The sequence below is a fragment of the Dipodomys merriami genome, unplaced genomic scaffold, assembly GCF_024711535.1.
Source record: "Dipodomys merriami isolate MVZ:Mamm:240054 unplaced genomic scaffold, mDipMer1.0.p SCAF_13, whole genome shotgun sequence".
Taxonomy (NCBI): domain Eukaryota; kingdom Metazoa; phylum Chordata; class Mammalia; order Rodentia; family Heteromyidae; genus Dipodomys; species Dipodomys merriami.
Genome location: NW_027202604.1, coordinates 2,888,707 through 2,907,716, shown reverse-complemented (window position 1 = coordinate 2,907,716; position 19,010 = coordinate 2,888,707). Strand labels below are relative to the sequence as shown.

The window sequence follows — 19,010 nt, the reverse complement described above, 5'->3', positions numbered from 1 at the left end:
TTCTGCCTTTTATATTTTTTATATTTTATATTTTTTATATATATTTTTTATATTTTTATTTTTTGGTCAGTCATGGGCCTTGAACTCACGCCTGGGCACTGTCTCTGAGCTTTTTTGCTGAAGGCTAGCACTCTTCCAGTTTGAGCCACAGCTCCACTTTTGGGCTTTTCTGGACATAAGAGTCTTATGGTCCTTCCTGCCTGGATTGGCTTCAAACCACAATCTTCAGATCTCAGCCTCCTGGGTAGCTAGGATTATAAGATTATAGGCATGAGTCACGGGCACCTGGCCAGGCCAATTCTTTTTATAACAACATGCTTCTGTAGAAACGAACCCAATTTTGTGAGAAGCACATGAATCCCTTCTGTATCTGGTGCCAAATGATCTAATCACCTTCCATTAAGCACTGCCTCTTAAAGATCCATTGCTTCTCAAGATCATTACATTGAGGACTAAGCTTCTAGCACAGGCAAGTTTGAAGAACAAACCGTATCACAAAGTTCAGATAGTTCAGAGCATTCTGTTAAAAACTTCCAAATTCCCTGAAAGTCCCAGCTCCCCTAGTTACTTACCTTCGTAGACTAGACTGATGATTCGCTTACTTAGGAACCTGTAACAACTAGCAATTTTTGCTGGTCAGAAACAGTTGAGTATTGACAATTTTGTATCATTCAGCCTATAATTTCATCTCACAACTATCCATCACTTAGGGACTATTATCTTTTCTGTTTTGCACATGAAGAAACCAATATTTAGAGAAGTAAATTAACCCACTAACATCACACAGGAGTTTGGGGGCCTAGTCCAGTTCCCAACTTGGACTACACAGGGCTCCAGAGTCAGTTTTTCTAACTGTCCTATTAAGCTGTCTGTCCCCTTCAGTACAAATATGTTTCTTACCCCCATATCTCTGGGATATGTAGCCAATGAAGGTGGTGTTCATGCCATTGGAATGAGTGAAATTGAGGGCAGAGATGACTGGACAAAGACTTTGCTACATTCTTCTGAAGTTCCTGATCCCCAGGCAGGGGATTGCTGTCTCCTGTGAACTCACCCCACAGTTCCCTAAAATACTTGAAGCAAAGATGGAGAAGGCAGTGCTTATTCATGAACCTCTTCTTCTTAATCTCCAGGCCTGCATGACTTAGAGCACCCAGATGTGTCATTGGCAGATGAATGGTAAGAATTTACCAGGCCTAAATGGGCATCAGTATTTATTGCCCACTTTAGTTTCTAATTGCTTGTGTTCCTGTACCCTATTTGCTTGTTTCCCTGGTTCAAATGCAAAAAAGAAAATACAACCGTTTATATGCTTTTTTTGCCTTGGGCTAGGTCTTACTGCAACACGGACCTGCATCCTGAGCACCGACACCTGTCTCAACTAGAAGCTATTAAGCTCTACCTCAAGGGTAAAGAGCCTCTACTCCAATGTGAGTGCACTCTCAAAAATATGCTTTACCTTGTGGGGAAGGTCCACTCCAAACTATATGTTTATGTCCCAGTTTTCAAGAGAAGCTTTGTTTGGCTAAGACCAAAGCCAGTCAACCATCTGATTTTTGTAGATGAATGTAAGCTACCAGTCCCAGAATTCCTAATCACCGTTGAACCCATTTCATTAGATTTGTTTTTCTAGTAAACCATTTACTCAAGCAACTGAATAGGATGGAAATGTTACAGCTGGGGAAAGACTGCAGATATTTGCTTATCCAGCACCCTTATTTTACAAATGAGAAGCAGAAACTGAAAAAAGTATTATCTCAGGCTCAGCATGTTGATTCATGATCGCAATTCCAGCTCCTCAAGAATTGGAGATAGGAAGATTGTGTGGTCTGAGGCAAGTCTTAGACAAAAGGAAAAGACCCATCGAAAAACAAACTAAAACAAAGCTGGACTGGAGGCATGGATCAAATGGTAGAGTACTTACTTGCCTATCAAGTGTGATGCCCCAAGTTCAAGTCTGATTATCACCAGAAAAACAATGTAGAATGGGGGATGAACTACTTTACACAAGTCCACAAACCTAGGTTTTCTGATCCTCTGAGCGAGAAGTCATCACTAGTATCTGTTGCCTCTCATGGTGGCTTATATTCTGCCTCTTTTACCAAGCATTCTCTGAAAGCACTCAGTGAATAATTTGACTAATATCTGTGCTAGAGGCAAGGGTAGTGCTAGCTGCTCTGGATTCTCCCTCAAGGAGGAGATCTTCTTATATCATGAGGTGGTTCCAGTAGCTTCAATTTAAGAAAGAGAAATCCACCAAAAATAAGCATATTACCTGCTTCTCTTACTAACAAGCATTATTTCACAATGATGGGCAAAGTGCTTGACATGTGTTATCTTTTGGAATAATCATAGCCATCTCAAGGAAGGTGTAAGGAAATTACCCAGCTGTTAACTGACAGCTTCATGAATGGACTTACTTTGATGGTATGCTCTCGTAGGGAAAAGATCAGATGTTCATCCTCTGAGCCCAATTGTTCTTTGTCTTGAATTGTTCATGATATATTTTAAGGAACACATTATCTCAAGTGTGGAGATAATTTGAAAAGCAATTTCTAAGTTACCATTCAACTTCCTTTAGTTACCATTTGGCTTCCTAATATTTTGCCAAATTTGTTTCAGGTACTTTTTTTAGGGAGGGCACTGGTTCTAGGGCTTAAACTCAGTTCCTGGATACTGACCCTGAGTTTTTTTGTTTTTTTTTTTTTGCTCAAGGCTAGCACTCTACCACTTAAGCCCACAGCTCCATTTCTGGCTTTTTGGAGGTTACTTAGAGATAAGAGTCTCATGGATTTTCCTGCCAGGGCTGGCTTTGAACTTAGATCCTCATATCTCATCATTCTGAGTAGCTAGGATTATAGAAATGGCTCAAGTACTCTTTAAGGAACCAACCATTGCAGAGATATTAAAATCCTTGTCCTGTTCCACTTCCCTCCCATAGAGAATGACCAGCCAGTGTCCATTTATCATACTCATGCATTTTTAGTATAATACATAAAACTTTATACCATTACTTTTATTATTTTATATATTAACTTTATATACATATTGAATATCCCTAATTCAAAAATCCGAAATCCAAAATACTCCAAGTCTGAAACTTTTTGAACACTAATGTAATGACATTGGTGGAAAATCCATATCATGATACCTTGTTTCATGAACAAAATTAATAATAATATTACATAAATTTATATTCAGGCTATGTGTATTATTGTATTCATATATATATATATGAAACCCAAATAAATTTTGTTTATACTTATGTCATATCTTCAAGATATCTCTTTTTTTTTTTTTTTTTTTCTGCCCGTCATGGGGCCTGAACTCTGTGTCTGGGCGCTGTCCCTCAGCTCTTCAGCTCAAGGCTAGCGCTCTACCACTGGAGCCACAGCGCCACTTCTGGCTTTTTCTGTTTATGTGGTGCTGAGGAATCGAACCCAGGGCCTCATGCTTGCAAGGCATGCACTCTACCACTGAGCTACGTTCCCAGCCCCAAGATATCTCTTTTTATAAAGGCAAATATTCCCAAACCCCAAAGCTCTGAGCTCTGAAGTACTTCAGGTCTCAAGCATTTTAGATAAAGTACATTCAACCTGTATGTATAATATGTAGTTATGTTATATGAATTATATATGATAACACACGCATAGCTCATGTTAATCACTTAGCTCCATTGTATTTGTTTGCATTACTACATAGAATTCCATTCTTTAAGTATATCTGAACTTACCCATTGTCTCTTCAATGATAAGTGAAGCTACTTCTAGTTTTTACTTTTCAAAACCACTCTTTTGTTATTTTTGCCCCTGGCCCAAACTGAGGACTGGCCTGCCCTAGATAAAGACTAAGTATTCTCTAGAGGGCCCTTAAAACTTTTCCTAGGCTCATGATCTTCTGCTTATTTATTGGCCTATTTCACAAAGTGCTACCTACCATCCTTTTGGATAGGGACAGATACCACCCTTAAAATGAAAAAAAGAAAAAAAAAAGCCCTCTTAAGTGGAAGCAAATCCCCACAGACATCAACCACGAACAGAGTGCTGAAGAAGTGCAGGTTTTCAAAGAGGACAGAGATGGTCATTACCAGAGCTAGCATTCCAACATAGTATTGGCTTCCACTCTCTAGCTCTGGGAGTCAGCATACTAGTCCATGGCATGAGCTATGAGATGGAGAGAGACAGCAGGAAAGCAAAGTGTGAGATGCCTAAGCCTCTCCATTCACTTCTGTCTAGTCCAAATGCTTTAGGGCCCTGGTATTACTGGCATATCAGATGTCAGACTGTTTTATATTTTTGGCTGGTGGGAGGTTAACTCATAAAGCAACACACAGTATGAGAAAGTATCCCACAGATACTGCAAACTAAGCCCGGGGCGTGCCTCTCAAGCTCCTTTTTGGGGGCAGGCCAAAGTAGCTTGTCTTCTATCCTTCCCAACAGGTGACAAAGAATTGATCCAAGAAGTCCTTTTTGATGCTGTGGTGAGTGCCCCCATTGAAGCATATTGGACCAGCCTAGCCCTCAACAAATCTGAGTAAGTGATTGCACGTGTCCCCTTCATGTCCATTTCCGCACTAAGGCTCCAAAATATGGTTATGGTTTAAAGAACTAAACTGTTTTAGGAGCCTGGTGTTAAAGTTCTTTAATTTTCCCCTAAGCTCCAAACCACAAGAGCTAGAGCAGATTAGTGGTGCGGGCTTGGATGGCAGGCTCTTGGGCTTGACATGTAATTTGCTTGAGTTTTAACATTACATGAAATTTGGTAAGTGGAGGTAGAGTGACACTTCCGAGAGAGGGAGGGAGGCGGAAGCAACATCTCGTTTCCTGTCTTGCCACTGCTCCCTCAACCTTACAGACTGGAAAGAACTTGGGATGGAGCCAGGTGAAGTTGTGAGTAGGACCCAGATGTGAGGTATCTATTTCAGGCGTGTCAGATACACTCTTGTGCTTTTATTTCTTAAATGGAGGATAAGAGAGGGGGAAGTCGGTGGTAGCCGATATCAGAGACTAGAATGAGAACTACTTTAGCTAATTTTACTATTGCTGTGAGTAGGCTTTTAAAAATAGGAAAATCATTTTCACTTTATTCCTTCCAGTGGTACAATATTTAGTTCTCTCTACTATTTCATTATTTGTTTTTATCTTCTTTTCTATCTTGTTGATGAATCATTTTGTTCTGACGTTCTTTCTTCTGTGTGTTCATTCATTCATTCACTCACTCATTTACCTGTGATGTACACTGAACTGGGTTTTGGTGAAATAGAGTTAGCACAAACTGACAGAGGACTTGCTATCCAGTTCCTGTGGTATGCAGTGTACTGTATTATTAAAATGTTTGATAATTACTTTGAAGGAAAAGTAACAGCAAACTAGTATACCATCTAATGTTGGCATCTATCCTAGGAAGATGGAATAGGACATGCAAAAATGCTGAGTGGAGAAAGCTCACATTGACATTAAAAACTGTGAACTTACCTGAAAGGTTGCAGTTAGGCTAAATAATGTCAGAAGATGAAGCTGCAAAGAGATACCAGGTGGCTCTGGACCTTGGGAGACAAGTTAGAGTCTACATTTTGTACTTAGAAAACTGAAACTGACAAGAAAAATTCATCAAGTAGGAAGGAATGTAATCACATTTGCTTTAAAAAATCTGTAACTTCTGTATGAAGAACAGAGTATAATGGGGTAAAAATGGCAGTGGAGGCTTCTAGAGCATTGCAAGGGATTTTTCCATTTGGACTAAGAGGTTCGCATGTGGCCTGCTTTGACAGTAAGACCCCAGGACCTGTTGATGAGCTTGTGGTGTAAGGACAGAGAGACTGAACTGTCAGGTTCATGCTCACAAAAATGTTAGAATAGGAGACACAGAGAAAAGCAGGGCTGGGGCTGGCCATGGCCACAGTCCCTGGTAGAGACTGAAGCCTAAGGTGACTGGAGGTTTGCCCAGTGGACAGTAGACAGGGGACCTCATGCAGGCAGTTTATCATGGTCTGGAGCGCAAAGACAGACTGCATGTTCATTATACTTTTGGAAGCCCTGCTTACCTACATGGATCTTTTCCCCTGGGAGACTGGGGATCTTCAAAGCCTATCCTAGGATTTCTTTCTCTCATGAACGTTAAAATACTTCTTTTAGTCTCTCATGAAACTCAAAGTCTTAAGCAAGGTTGCTGATTCATTCCTAACACATACTTGAGATTTCTAAAATGGTAGCTTGCTTTGTAGTCCACATCTGTAACTGATCGGACATCGAGCTTTCCAATTTGGTGTAGGATACGAGCAGAGGCAAATGCATCCTGCTGGTTTGTAGTCACCCTTCACATACTTAAAGGTTGTGTTGACCACCATGAGTACTGCCAAAGGCCAATAACCAAACCATCTTATTTCGAAGATGACATGGATAGTGCTTTGGATCAAATTGCTATTAATATCTAGGACAGAGAAGTAAGCACAAAATTGGGCATTCCCTTCATACTTCAGTGTAAGATAAAATTGTGTTTGTAGAAAAACTCATTTGTTCTTTGCACAGGAGAAACATCTCCTAAAGAACATGATCAAATACAGAATTGCTTTGAAAATTAAAACAACATTATATTAGTAAGTTTTTAAAGCAGTTTTCCTTGTGAAGGATATCTTTAAGAGTTCCTATACTTGGCACCCTACAGGGTTGCTTGAAGGAGTTATTCTTTCGATCAGGTGAGAATAAAGCCGGTGTTTTGGTAGTATTTATATGTTGGTCTCCTCACAATTGTGTGGAAGTCAGATCCTGTTCCAGCTGTACAGAACTCCAGGCTGTGGGGTGCTGTAGACTTGATTTAGAGGATTTGCTGCTCACTTCAGTGACTACAGTATCAAGACCTAGAGCACACATGGTGGAAATGAGAAATAAAGTTATCCCAATGGACTTCTATCTTTTCTCAAAGTTCTTCATCCTCAGCCTGCTGTCTCTGAATCTGCACCCAGATCATTGAGATAAAATGCGTTTATTGGAAGTAAAGTTTTCTCATGCTGCTTTTGTTGGCAAGATGTTCTTCATGTTTTCCTCCAAGTATCACCATGGGGTTATTGTCCCAGAGAAGAGGGAGGTTGCTTGCTGAGCTTGGTGTACATGTGCATGCATGTGTGCATGAATGTTATATGTGCACCTTTGTGTTATGTTTGAGTGTTGAGTATGCACGTGTATGTATGCGTGTCATTTTACAAGCTCTTTTAAAGTTCAGGCTTCAAAGCTACTGTTTTGTAAAACATTCTGTAAGTCTTGAAATGCAAAAGCCATTATCTGCTTACTGTCTAGCAGCATCTCGCTGTTGTCTGCTGTTCTATTTCAGGAATTCTGACAAGGGCGTAGAGGTCGCTTTCCTCGGTACTCGCACGGGTCTTTCAAGAATCAATCTGTTTGTTGGGGCTGAGCAGCTCACCAACCAGTAAGTACAAGGGCTCCTCTTTAGGGGCCCAGTGAGCGCCTAACATGGAAAATCCAAAGGGATGCTTATTTCACCACTGGCAGAAGCAAAATTCAGGCCACCCTAGACCTGCTGAGAATTTTTTCCTCTGTTCTACCATGGGGGCCCCAACACATGCACTCACCTGCCCGCTGGCCCTTTCACAACCCTTTGTTACTCACACTTGTTGGCTTCTGTCCACCATCCTGGAGGCCTCTCCTGCCTGGTGAGTCATTTCAGGGCCTGGGAGATGATGAGGCTGTTGGGGTGGGGGCAGCCAGAGGGAGGAAGCTCTGGGCTCCCAACACAGGGCTCGGAGCTTTCAGCTGTTCTGCAGCTGTGCCCAGGAACTCCTGCCTAGGTCTCAGAATTGCTGTTTATTTGTTTGTTTACATTTTAATAAACCTCTGTGCCTCTGTGCTTAGCTGGAGGGACTGCAGAACCTTAATCATAGAGGTGAGCTGTCTGGAGGTAGAGAGGTTGACAATGATCCCTGAGCAACAGGGGCTAAGAGTGACTGAGTCCAGTACCTGACTGCTCATTCCAGCACTGTTCAGCTTTGGGTCTTCAAGGAGCCACAGGCCCTTTACTCATCAGATGAATGTATCACCAGAGCTGTTCATAGCATGAGTATTTTTTTTTTCTGTCAGTTAAGGGGGCTGAACTCTGGGCCTGGGTGCTGTCCCTGAGCTCTTCAGCTCAAGGCTAGTGCCTCTACCACTTGAGCCACAGCACCACTTCCGGCTTTTTCTGCTTATGTGGTGCTGAGGAATCAAACCCAGGGCCTCACACATGTGAGGCAAACACTCTACCACTGAGCCACCTTCCCAGCCCTGCATGAGTATTTTCTAAGCCCATTAATAAATTTTCTCCCTTTTCTCCCCTTGACGCAGAGGCATTATTAGGCCAAACACATACGGAGTCTGAGATTTCAAAATTTGTATTTGCCACTGAGGGTGTGAGTTTGAAGTTTATCAGGAAAGATTACATTTCCTGACTTGAGGATATCAGGGGTGAAGAACGAATACACAGGCTGGGTGCCGATTGGAGAAGGGTTGTTCTAGGGGAATGTCCAAAGAGGAGGTGCTACCTACCCTTCAAGTCCTGGTTTAACAGGGCTGCTGGCCTGTTAGATGAGGCCCTGACACTAACACGAGAACCTCCCCAAACCAAGTCTGGGAAAAGGCAGATGGATAGATTTTTAAACTGATTTTAGACACTGCCTGTGAATTCTCAATTCCTTTTGTTTTTTCTCAGTATCTCACATTTGTTCTGAATGAAATTCACTATTGTTGTGACTTGATTTTTAAGGCCTGCTTTCGCATTTTACTCCCAAGCCAGCCTTTCTCCAGAGGGCAAGGTCATAGGAAGGACTAGACTTCCTGAGTTGCAGGGTGCCTTCTCTTGTGAGGGTGGGGAGAGTGATGGCAGACAAAGAATAGATCTTCCCATGCTCAAGGGGAAGGTTGCTGCTAATGCTGAGGTAACCACAAGTAAATAAGAACAGGCAAACAACAGCAACACAACGTGGCTTTTTTGAGTCTAATATCTGCATTATTGTTATGAGTTTAGCAAATAACAGGACTACACATGGGCTGCTAGGATGTACATTTATATGTTCTCTCCAAGATCGCCATATCCTTTGGTTAATGTGAAGATCAAAAAATTAAGACAGGAACACTATGAAAGGAAAAATACCTACAACTGGGTTCTATCCTTATACCATTGCTTCAATCCATAGCATGTGCTCGTTGACTGACGAGTAGATGAATAAGTCATCTGTCTCCTAGAAACTCATATTAACTGGTTCATACGGAGGCACTTTTTCATGGCCTGCTTTGCTACGTTTATGCTTGGTCCAATTATGTGACTAGGTACACTGGACTGGGACAGATGGTTTTTCTCCTCAGAATCTAGCTGCCAGAGCTTTCCCAATATGTTTTGGAGTAACATTGGATGTTCAATGTTGACTCAGGTCCCATCAATGCTGAAAAAGACAAGTTGGGTTTCTAAAAGCCATCCCTACTTTTATTCTGACAAAGATTGTTACCTGTACTGTGTCCACTTTGACCTTGATCAATACAGTGCTCTTCGTATCCATTTTCAGGGACTTCCTCAAAGCTGGAGACAAAGAAAACATTTTTAATGCAGACCATTTCCCTCTCTGGTACCGAAGAGCTGCTGAGCAGATCCCTGGGAGCTTCGTCTACTCAATCCCTTTCAGCACAGGTGGGTGTCCTTCTGGGAGATAAGACTGTCTCTATTTGATCCTACTGGCCTGGGCATTATGCAGAGTAGGGAAGCAGGGGGATGGGGTGGAGGGAGGGAACAGGGGAGAGGGGAAGAGGGCAGCGCTGGCAAATGCCAAGAGGAGCCAAATTCTCCAGAGCCAGTGCTGAATACTGAGAGCTCCAAACTGGTGACCCATTCCATCCGCATAAATAAAATCATACTTTACCAAATTATGCAGAGGGTGTTTTAGGAAGCAGGGCCAGTATTTTGCAACCCTGTGGAATTTGAATGCAATCTTCTCAGTTGATTTGTTTTTAATGCCGTTTGGCCCTATGCAAGAGAAAGTTTAGACAGTTTGCCAGAACCTTCAGTCACTTTCATCACTTCAAAGGTCCTTAGATCCCTATCTGATCTAAACTGTTATGCAGAAGGCCAGAGCTTTTAGTGCACAATCTGCTTTCTTGACTGAGGGCTGCAGAACAACCAATGAAAGCTATGTGGCTGATGATTTTTACATTCTGTAGACGTTATGATGTCATGAAATAGTCATCTCCTCCATTAAAGAAGATCTGAGTGCTATCTTATTCCAACTAGTATTAGAAGCAAATCACATTGGAAATGCTTTACAGTTTTCTGTGGCTGTCTCCCGCAGTTGGCATTTTTTGATGCTTATTCTGTGTGAAGCTCTCTATTAGGCATTAGAAACTTCAGATATGAATGAAAACTAATTCTATAAACTCTGAAAAGTTCGATGTGTAATGGAATTTTATAATAGGGCTCTTTATGTTAATCTCCTAAATGCCTCCCTAATTTATCCCTAATGGAAGCTGTCCAATGCCTAGTGTCAACTTCCTACTCTCTTCATCTTTTCTCATTTCCATGAATGAAAATGTTTCAGAAACTTGTAAAAGCCATATTGACAAGAGTTAGTGGAATGGGCTTATTAGGAAAATAATCTCTCATTAATGGACGTATTCAAGGGAAAGTGGTAAAATTCTCTTGTGAGGTACAAGTTGTGACTAGATCATCTACTGAGTTCCTTTCCAGATTGAGTCTTTGAGTGTGATCAATTTGCTGATAGGCCCCTGGATAAAGATGCTCTCACCCAAGTGTGCTTTATACCCAGTCTGGATCCTTTTTAAATGTTCATCTGTATCACACTATAGCTGGAAATAACAACTAAGACACAGTGAACGTTTTTATACTGCAAACTTATGAACAATAACATAATTTTCTATCTCATCTTTTGTTTGTCACAATCCTATAAAGAAAAAAGTAGAATTTAGCTTGTTGTCCTTCTGACTCTGAACTGAAATCATTCTGTGATAGAGTTGATTTTGACCAGGCTACATAGAATACTCCCAAATGCTTCACATATTCACTTGCATATGTTGTTTGCCTTGTCATCCACTGTTTTTCCTTAAAAAAATTATGTCTGCACAAAAGAAATTCTTTTTTTTCAGCTTTTCTATTTTATGTCTTTTTTTTATTGTGAGAATGCCATACAGAGGAGTTACAATTACATGGGCAAGATAACAAGTACATTTCTTATCAAGCATTGTTGTCTCCTCTCCTCGTTGTTTCCCCTTCCCATCCCTTCCCATCCTCCTCCCCTACTCCCACCTGATCCTCCCCCCACCTCCACCCCCCACCAAAGTTGTTAAGTTCGTTTTTCGACATAAGGACTTGTACATCTCATTGTTGCAATGGGTCCACCTGTATCCTTAGTTAAATGATTTGGTTTTTTTCCCTTCCCCTCCACAAATTATACCAACATCAAATACAGTGAAAGTATGGATTATACTGTGGGGGAGGGACATACAAAGCAATCATCTTACAAATCATCTTACAAATGTGATAGAAACAATTGCATGAAAGGGAAAAAAACATTTGAATGCTTATCTTGGGGTTCATTCCCCTAACATCAACTTATCTGACCTTTTCTTCTTGACTCAAACATATACTAGTTATTGCAAATAAAGGAAACCATGGGACCTATGTTTCTTTGAAATTCTGATTCATTAAAATTTTTGTCATATTTATTTTGGAGAACTGAAATTTTCATGAAACTCTTAATTTAATTATGTCATCAAAGAAACTTACCTTATTTATATTAAAGTTATGATAATGTAACCATCTTTGAGTGTTTCATGGCTCCTAGACATTCAAGGAAAATCTCTGAAGTCACTAAGTACAAGTCATTGCAAGTCATTGTGGTAAATGCTCTCTCTCCTTTATGTTGCATATCTATTTTTTGTTTTGCTTTTAATTTCTTTTGTATTTTTACTTTTTATTTATATGGTTTTTATTTAAGTAATTGTAAGGGGTTTCAATTTAACATGTCAGTTTATAAGAACAATGCATCTTTTTTAAATTATATTTTTATAATCTTTAAGTAATTGTAGAAAGGAATTATCATTCAATAAATCAGTTTAGAAGTACAATGCGTCTTGATCAATTCCACCCCTTTATCATTTTCCCCAATCTCTTCCAACCCTACTCATACCTTCAAGTTACCTCAGTCCATTTTCACATATGTCCATTGAATTTTCTGACTGCATTTTTCCACCCTTCCTCTCTTCATTTGTCTGCCTTTATCTCCCTTCAACTCTCCCCTAATACATATATCTGCTTCCTGATATTCATCTTTTAAACTTCAAGTCAGTTGTTCAAAGGACCATTGCACTCCTCCTCTGTGTATACCATACATTAGCCAACATGGTTGTGTATATTTGCTTATGACCCTGTGAATACCTACCTTTGAAAAGGTTTTATTATTGCTTGGTCAGTGAGAAAATTCCCAATTACTTTGTCTATAATTATATTCTAACTCAGGTTTACCTTCTCTGCTTTACAATTCAATTGGATTCCATTCAACTCACATTCTTGGAGGGTTTTTTTTTTTTCCTGATGTAGTCACTGGGCTAACGATTATTAACTGTGGGCCTTCTGAATTTGTGCTCAGCATGTTTTAACTCATTAGTATTGTAACCATTGTGAATAATAGGAAAACTTTTGACACTAGTACTATAATGTCACTGCATTAAAAAAAATTTGGAATAAAGATTTCATTCCAGGTCTCTCTGTGTTTAAAATGGTTTTGCTCAGGAAAGCTAGGTTTGAAATTATACCGTAATAGATCAATTAAGATTAACCTTATGAATCAGAATCACAGTGACCAATTTATTGTATCATAATTTCAGAATTCTCTTTCATGTAGCTCTGTTTAGAGAGGTGTTATCCGTAGCACCACTCACATAGTAACCATTACAATTAGCCGCAAGGACAGAAATCTGTGTTCCCCCCTTGGGGGTCAAAGATTTTACCGTGAAGAACTGGACATTGCTCCATTATAGTGACTAGAAGTTGGCACACTGCTTCTAGCACTAATATGGGCCCGATAGAGTAGATAGAATGTCCCTAGCCCAGAACACTCTGGACTTGGGTAATGGAACTCCAGATCAATTTGCAGAATTGTTGGCTGTGAGCCAACATGATTACTCTTTTTAGGTGTAGACTATATGCATCTCCATTTTTGTTGTGGTGGTTTCTCTTTTTATAGGAACAGTCAACAAAAGCAATGTGGTGACAGCAAGTACCTCCATCCAACTCCTGGATGAACGGAAGTCTCCCGTGGTGGCAGGTAAACAATGGATCTCAGTGAGTAGAACTCGAGCAGGGTCTCTGTTCACCTAGCCAGACAATTGCTTCTATGCACCATGTTTATTCTCCTAACAGCCAGTTTCAAAGGAGCTTCTTTCTCATCTTGGTGGTGCCTCCTCCAAACCAAACTGTGAAGAATGGTTATGTTTGACATAAAGGCAGAATTTTTTTTCCAGGGTTTCTGTTCAACTTGGAGCCTATAGGAGATAGTTGGAATATGCACTAAAGAGTGACAGTAGGTAAAGTTCATTGAAATAAACACCAGATCTTCAATGTCTGTATCATTAGGCTGACAATGGACACATAAGGACATTGTGGGTTTGTTGTAGGCACAAATTAGCTGAAATATGCCCTTGTCTGAGAGACCAAGACTTCTCCCTCCTGAATTAGAGTTAGATGTGTCTGCAGGTGTTGGATTTGTAAACAGGGAAAAGCCAAAACATTTTGCAAATGAGTTTGAATTGTGAGGGGGGAAAATATCTCTGTTTCTGGCTTTTCCTATTTCTCTCATCTCCCATGAGTGTCAGCAGACATTTGTTGCTGGCTGGAGAGTTTCATTAGTGGTTTTTGGCCTACGGGGCTGAAAACTGCCACAAGCCCTCCTTTGAGGACAGCTGTTGACAAAAACAAAGCCTAAGAGCACGTCTGGCACATGGTCTCTTTCTGATATATAATTTTTGGATTCACTGGTTGATGGATGAATGGTACACTCCAAGCACTCTCCAGATACAGGCTAGGTTCACCTAAGGGAGTCATTTGTTTCCGGGTAGCCTCCCTCATTAAGTTGTTCTTTAGCATGACTTAGAACATCAACACCTGTGTCTTTGCATATCATGATAACTTGTGGAAAGGAGTTTGAATGGAACAGAGAAGCAGACCTGTTTGAAGTGGTTGTTTTTTGGCTTGAAAATACTGCTTTTTCCTCCACTCTCTTTCTGACTTAGTTTGTGCTTCATGATTATATTAATAGGGATTGAAAGATCTGGGGATAGTCACCCTGGTTTTTCTTTGGTTATTGGACATGACAAGGAAGACAGTCTTATGTATCTGACCTGAAGCTTATCTTGAATTAGGCAGACCTATCATTAATCAGGCAGGAGATATGGGCTCAGAGGATTCACGACTGCTGTCTTCTAATTTTGTCACTTAATGCCTCATGTTCCTGGAGGAAAGAAGGAGACAGGATCATTTAACTCAGCGAGATTTATTTTTGCTTAAAGAAGGTCAGACTTGCTTACCTCCAGGCTGTCCTGGCCAGCTAATTCTGGAGTCATGTTATCTCCCAGGGGCTGGAGGCATAAGCAACAGTTGTCAAAGATGTGGTTGGGCCATAGCTGTGTATCTGGTTCATAATTTCTCTTTAAGACTCTTTCTGTTTCTTATTCAGGGATTATCAAGGATGCTCTGACTATATCCTAAAGTCACTTATGACTACCTCTGTGCAAGTTTACAAACTATTTTCCAGTATTGCTAAATGCCTTCTTTTTTAAATAAATACCTATTTGGCTGAGCTTGAATGAAATGTGAACTTAGCCAGGGAACTGTGTATCCAGGCTAATGGAGATCATGTATCTTAAAAATGGCCTGATGTTTTGTTATTGAGTTACATAGCTGGCTAGAAACCACAAGCAGGTCACGAGACAGAGTTTGGCTCACCTTGAGTGGGTTGGAGAGGCATCCTTCTACTTGTTGCTTCTAACTGTGTGTCAGTTGGTCCCCGTGTTTAGAAGATAATTACAGAGCAAGGCCAAGACGCAAGGTCATTTGGGAAAGTGTATTTATTTATTTATTTATTTATTTTATAGTTCTTTTTTATACATTTTTATTATAAAAATACTGTACAGAGGGGTTACAGTTACATGAGCAAGGTAATGAGTACATTTCCTATTGAGCATTGTTACCTCCTCCTTTGTTTTTCCCTTACCATCCCTTCCCTCCCACCTCCCCAACTCCTCACCCCTACCAAGTTGTTAAGTTCATTTTTCAACATAGTGTCTTGTGCACCTCATTGTTACAATGGGTCAACCTGTACCCCTATTTAAGCATTTGTTTTTTCCCTTCCCTTCCCCAAATTAGAGAAGTATATATACAAGATGCATGGTACCAACATCAAATCAGTGAAAATAGGGGTTATACTGTGGGGGAGGAACATACAAAGAAACAAAAATCACATGGTACATTAGAAATATTAGAAACAATAGCAAGAAAGAAAAAAACCACTTGTGTCCCTATCATGGGGTTCATTTTGCTTAACATCATCTTATCTGGTCATATGTGCATAGCTTTTGACCTTTTCTGCTTGTCCTAGACATATACTGGTTATTGCAAATAAGGGAAACCATGGGACCTATGTTTCTTTGGGCCTGGCTTACTTCACTTAATATAATTTTTCCAAGTCTTTCTATTTCCTATCAAATGGGGCGATGCCATTCTTTCTGATGGAGGCATAGAATTCATATATATATATATATATATATATATATATATAATATATGTCACATTTTCTTGATCCATTCATCTACTGAGGGGCATCTGGGTTGGTTCCATATCTTAGATATAGTAAATAATGCTGCAATAAACATAGTTGTGCTGGTAGCTTTAGTATGATCTTGTTTCTGATCATTTGGGTAAATGCACAAATGAGATTGCTGAGTCATAGGGGAGCTCTATATGGAGTCTTTTGAGCAACCTTCATACTGCTTTCCAAAGTGGTTGAACAAGTTTACACTCCCACCAACAATGTAGTAGGGTTCCCTTCTGGTCACATCTCCTCCAGCATCTGTTGTTGTTAGAGTTCTTGATTATAGCCATTCTAACTGGGGTGAGGTGGAATCTCAATGTTGTTTTGATTTGCATTTCTTTTTTTTTAACACAGTTATTTTTTTTTGTGTGTGAAAATACTGTACAGAGGGGTTACAATTACATGGGCAAGATAATGAGTACATTTCTTATCAAGCATTGTAGCCTCCTCCTTTGTTTCCCCTTCCCATCCCATCCCCCCTGCCCCCCCCATTTGCATTTCCTTTATGGCTAGAGAGGGTGAGCATTTTTTGATATGTCTCGGCCATTCTTAGGAAAATGTATTGATTTTGAACCTTTTAAAGTTAGTGATTATTAACCTTCTTTTCCCAATTGTTTGATAGCCGTGAGATAAAACAGTATTGTATGGTTTTGATCTTGAAGGCTGCCATGGACACAACTCCAATGAAGGAAGTGACCTTAAGGGACCTTACTGGCTCCCAAAGAAGGGCAGCCTCTCTGGTCCCTGTGCTTCACTGACTTTTACCCAACCTCATGTCCCTGTGTGATCAGGTTCTACAACATTCCTCTGTGTACTTCCCTCAAATTGAACATACAATATTTACCATTCTATAACTGAAAGAACCATTTTGATTGGGGAAAAGCTTGTTTGGCAGATGAAGATGAATATGAGAACAGGCTTCTCCCATAGCATTCCCCTAACAGCAGATGGGAGACAGCCCATGGGCAGGAATTTGGAGTTTTCAATTCAATTATTGTGTTCAGTTTTGAAATTTATCTGAAAGAAAAACTGTTCAATTTTGCAAATAATTCTGAAGGACTCCTTTAAAAGACCTGCCCAACTCCTGGCTTGAGTCATTATCTACATGTTCATTGCTATATATGCCTGTTTGGAATACAAAGAGAGCTCAGTCCTTCCTTCCTTCCTTCCTTCCTTCCTTCCTTCCTTCCTTCCTTCCTTCCTTCCTTCTTCCTTCCTTCCTTCCTTCCTTCCTTCCTTCCTTCCTTCCTTCCTTCCTTCCTTCCATGTTTCCTCCCTTCCTTCCTTCCGTGTTTCCTCCCTTCTTTCCCTCCTTCCTTCTCTTTTTTTCCCTTGTTTTCTTTTTGAAACAAAAGCATTTAGATGCTCATCTGTCAGTGACACCTTTGAAGAAAGGCTAGTCAAACTGGGCAGGATTTCCTTTGTGAGTCAGCCTCGGTGTATGAACGAGTCCCATCCATCTTAGCCTATGATATTGCTTACTGTCCTCCCCTTGAGGACTTTGCCAACCCTCCAGCTGTCACTAGTGTGCTCTATTTTGTTAATTGATTTCCTACTACAGAGAAAGAAGTAGCAGGGCCTTTCTTTTGGTCAACTCAGTATCTTCAGAGCCCTGGAACTTTCCATAGGTGTTAGGCCACTAATCCATTTTTCTATTATTGTTGAAACCTTAGACTGTGTAGTGCACATGAATTTTCCATTTGCTCTATGTTACTAAATGTGTGATCTTGTCCTTACAAGTCCATGCATAATAGTAGCTTCCTTGAGTTACTCTGTGTGAATTTAAGGATAAAATGAAAGAACAAATAGGAAAATACTTGGATATAAAGATATATAAAAATATTAGGGATAGGCAATTTTTAATCTTCAGTTCACTTTATTAAATTTGTTCACTTATTCTGTAAATATCCCCTGAGCTCCTGCTTTTGCTGGGCACTGTAGCTATCAATGAATAATAACCAGGCTCTGTAACTGACACCCCTCCCCCCCCATAGGGCTATAAAATAGCAGCTAAGTAAAAGCCATGTCTATATAAGAGTTAATGAACTAAACAATTATATGGTTATTTGAAAGGTCCTAGAGGTTTGTTCTTTTTAATCTTTGACCCTCAAGGCATAGCCCAATGGGGGTATTTGGATAGTGGTAGATTGATCTCTGTAAAGGTTTTATAAATTGAATGGAACACATACAAACTGATCTTACTTAATGTTGACCTGAGTTCCATAAATTACCTAGATCATGGTAGTAATTCTGTACTCTTAGTGAGAGACTGTAAGCCCTGTAGCCTTCCAGGCTTCCACCATGCTAGTAATAATGACCTAGAAAAGGTTCAGAAATGCACTCAGGGGAGGGGAGGTTTGAGCTAGGATAGAAGTTGTGACCATGTGGGTAGCTTCTTCATCCTCTTGACCTCTCTTCTGGCTGCCCTACTCATCTTGTAGATTTTCTATGACAAATACAAAGTAGCCAATCTCAACTTTTGTTAAGCAATTTTTAAAGTAATACATAATGATTTCTGAATTATTTGCCTTAAAATGTACATCTTTACATATCAAGATCTAAACTCACTCTTAACAAGATTCCATTTTGATTTCTTAAATAAGTGTAAACTCTCTAGGGCAAGGACTCTCCAATTATCTTTCCTATTGTCAGTGCCAAGTACAATGGCTACTACATAGTAGAGGGTGAGAAATACCATAGGATAAATGATTCAAGGAAGATTACCTTCATTGTTATTTGTATATGTAGTTACAAAGCTGACAGAATTCACTGCTGAGAAAATACAGTTACTATATCTAACTAAAACTCTAAAAGGCATTCTCAGCTGCTGAATTTCAGCCCACACCACAGTAATACAATATAGCCCTGTAGATTCAAGGAATAGAAAAATTATCTCATTCTAACGGCAACCAATAGTCATCTCTGCATCAGTATGTGATGTTATCTAAGATCTGAGTATCTAACATAAAGCTTAGAATAACAGTTGATTATTAGCAGGCCAAATAAAAGACTATTAAATATTGATTTCTTGTAGAAACAGCTCTTTTCAGATAGCTTCAATAAGATATGATTTATGTACCCCAATTTTATTCTTTTAAATCACAAATATGAGTGATATTTTTTGTAGTATTGGGGGTGGTCCTGATCCATTAGC

General features: G+C 39.9%; 1 protein-coding gene across 2 annotated transcripts in view; it reads left to right on the top strand.

Annotated features, from left to right (window-relative positions):
- Positions 1 to 19,010, top strand: part of Cacna2d3 (calcium voltage-gated channel auxiliary subunit alpha2delta 3) — a 940,778-nt gene that overhangs the window by 748,116 nt on the left and 173,652 nt on the right. For both annotated transcript variants that reach the window (XM_070018501.1, XM_070018499.1), the window contains 6 exons: positions 1,134 to 1,179; positions 1,333 to 1,430; positions 4,440 to 4,533; positions 7,327 to 7,422; positions 9,548 to 9,669; positions 13,235 to 13,315. In XM_070018501.1, the coding sequence (XP_069874602.1) occupies positions 1,134 to 1,179; positions 1,333 to 1,430; positions 4,440 to 4,533; positions 7,327 to 7,422; positions 9,548 to 9,669; positions 13,235 to 13,315 (537 nt within the window). The remainder of the gene's footprint in view (positions 1 to 1,133; positions 1,180 to 1,332; positions 1,431 to 4,439; positions 4,534 to 7,326; positions 7,423 to 9,547; positions 9,670 to 13,234; positions 13,316 to 19,010) is intronic.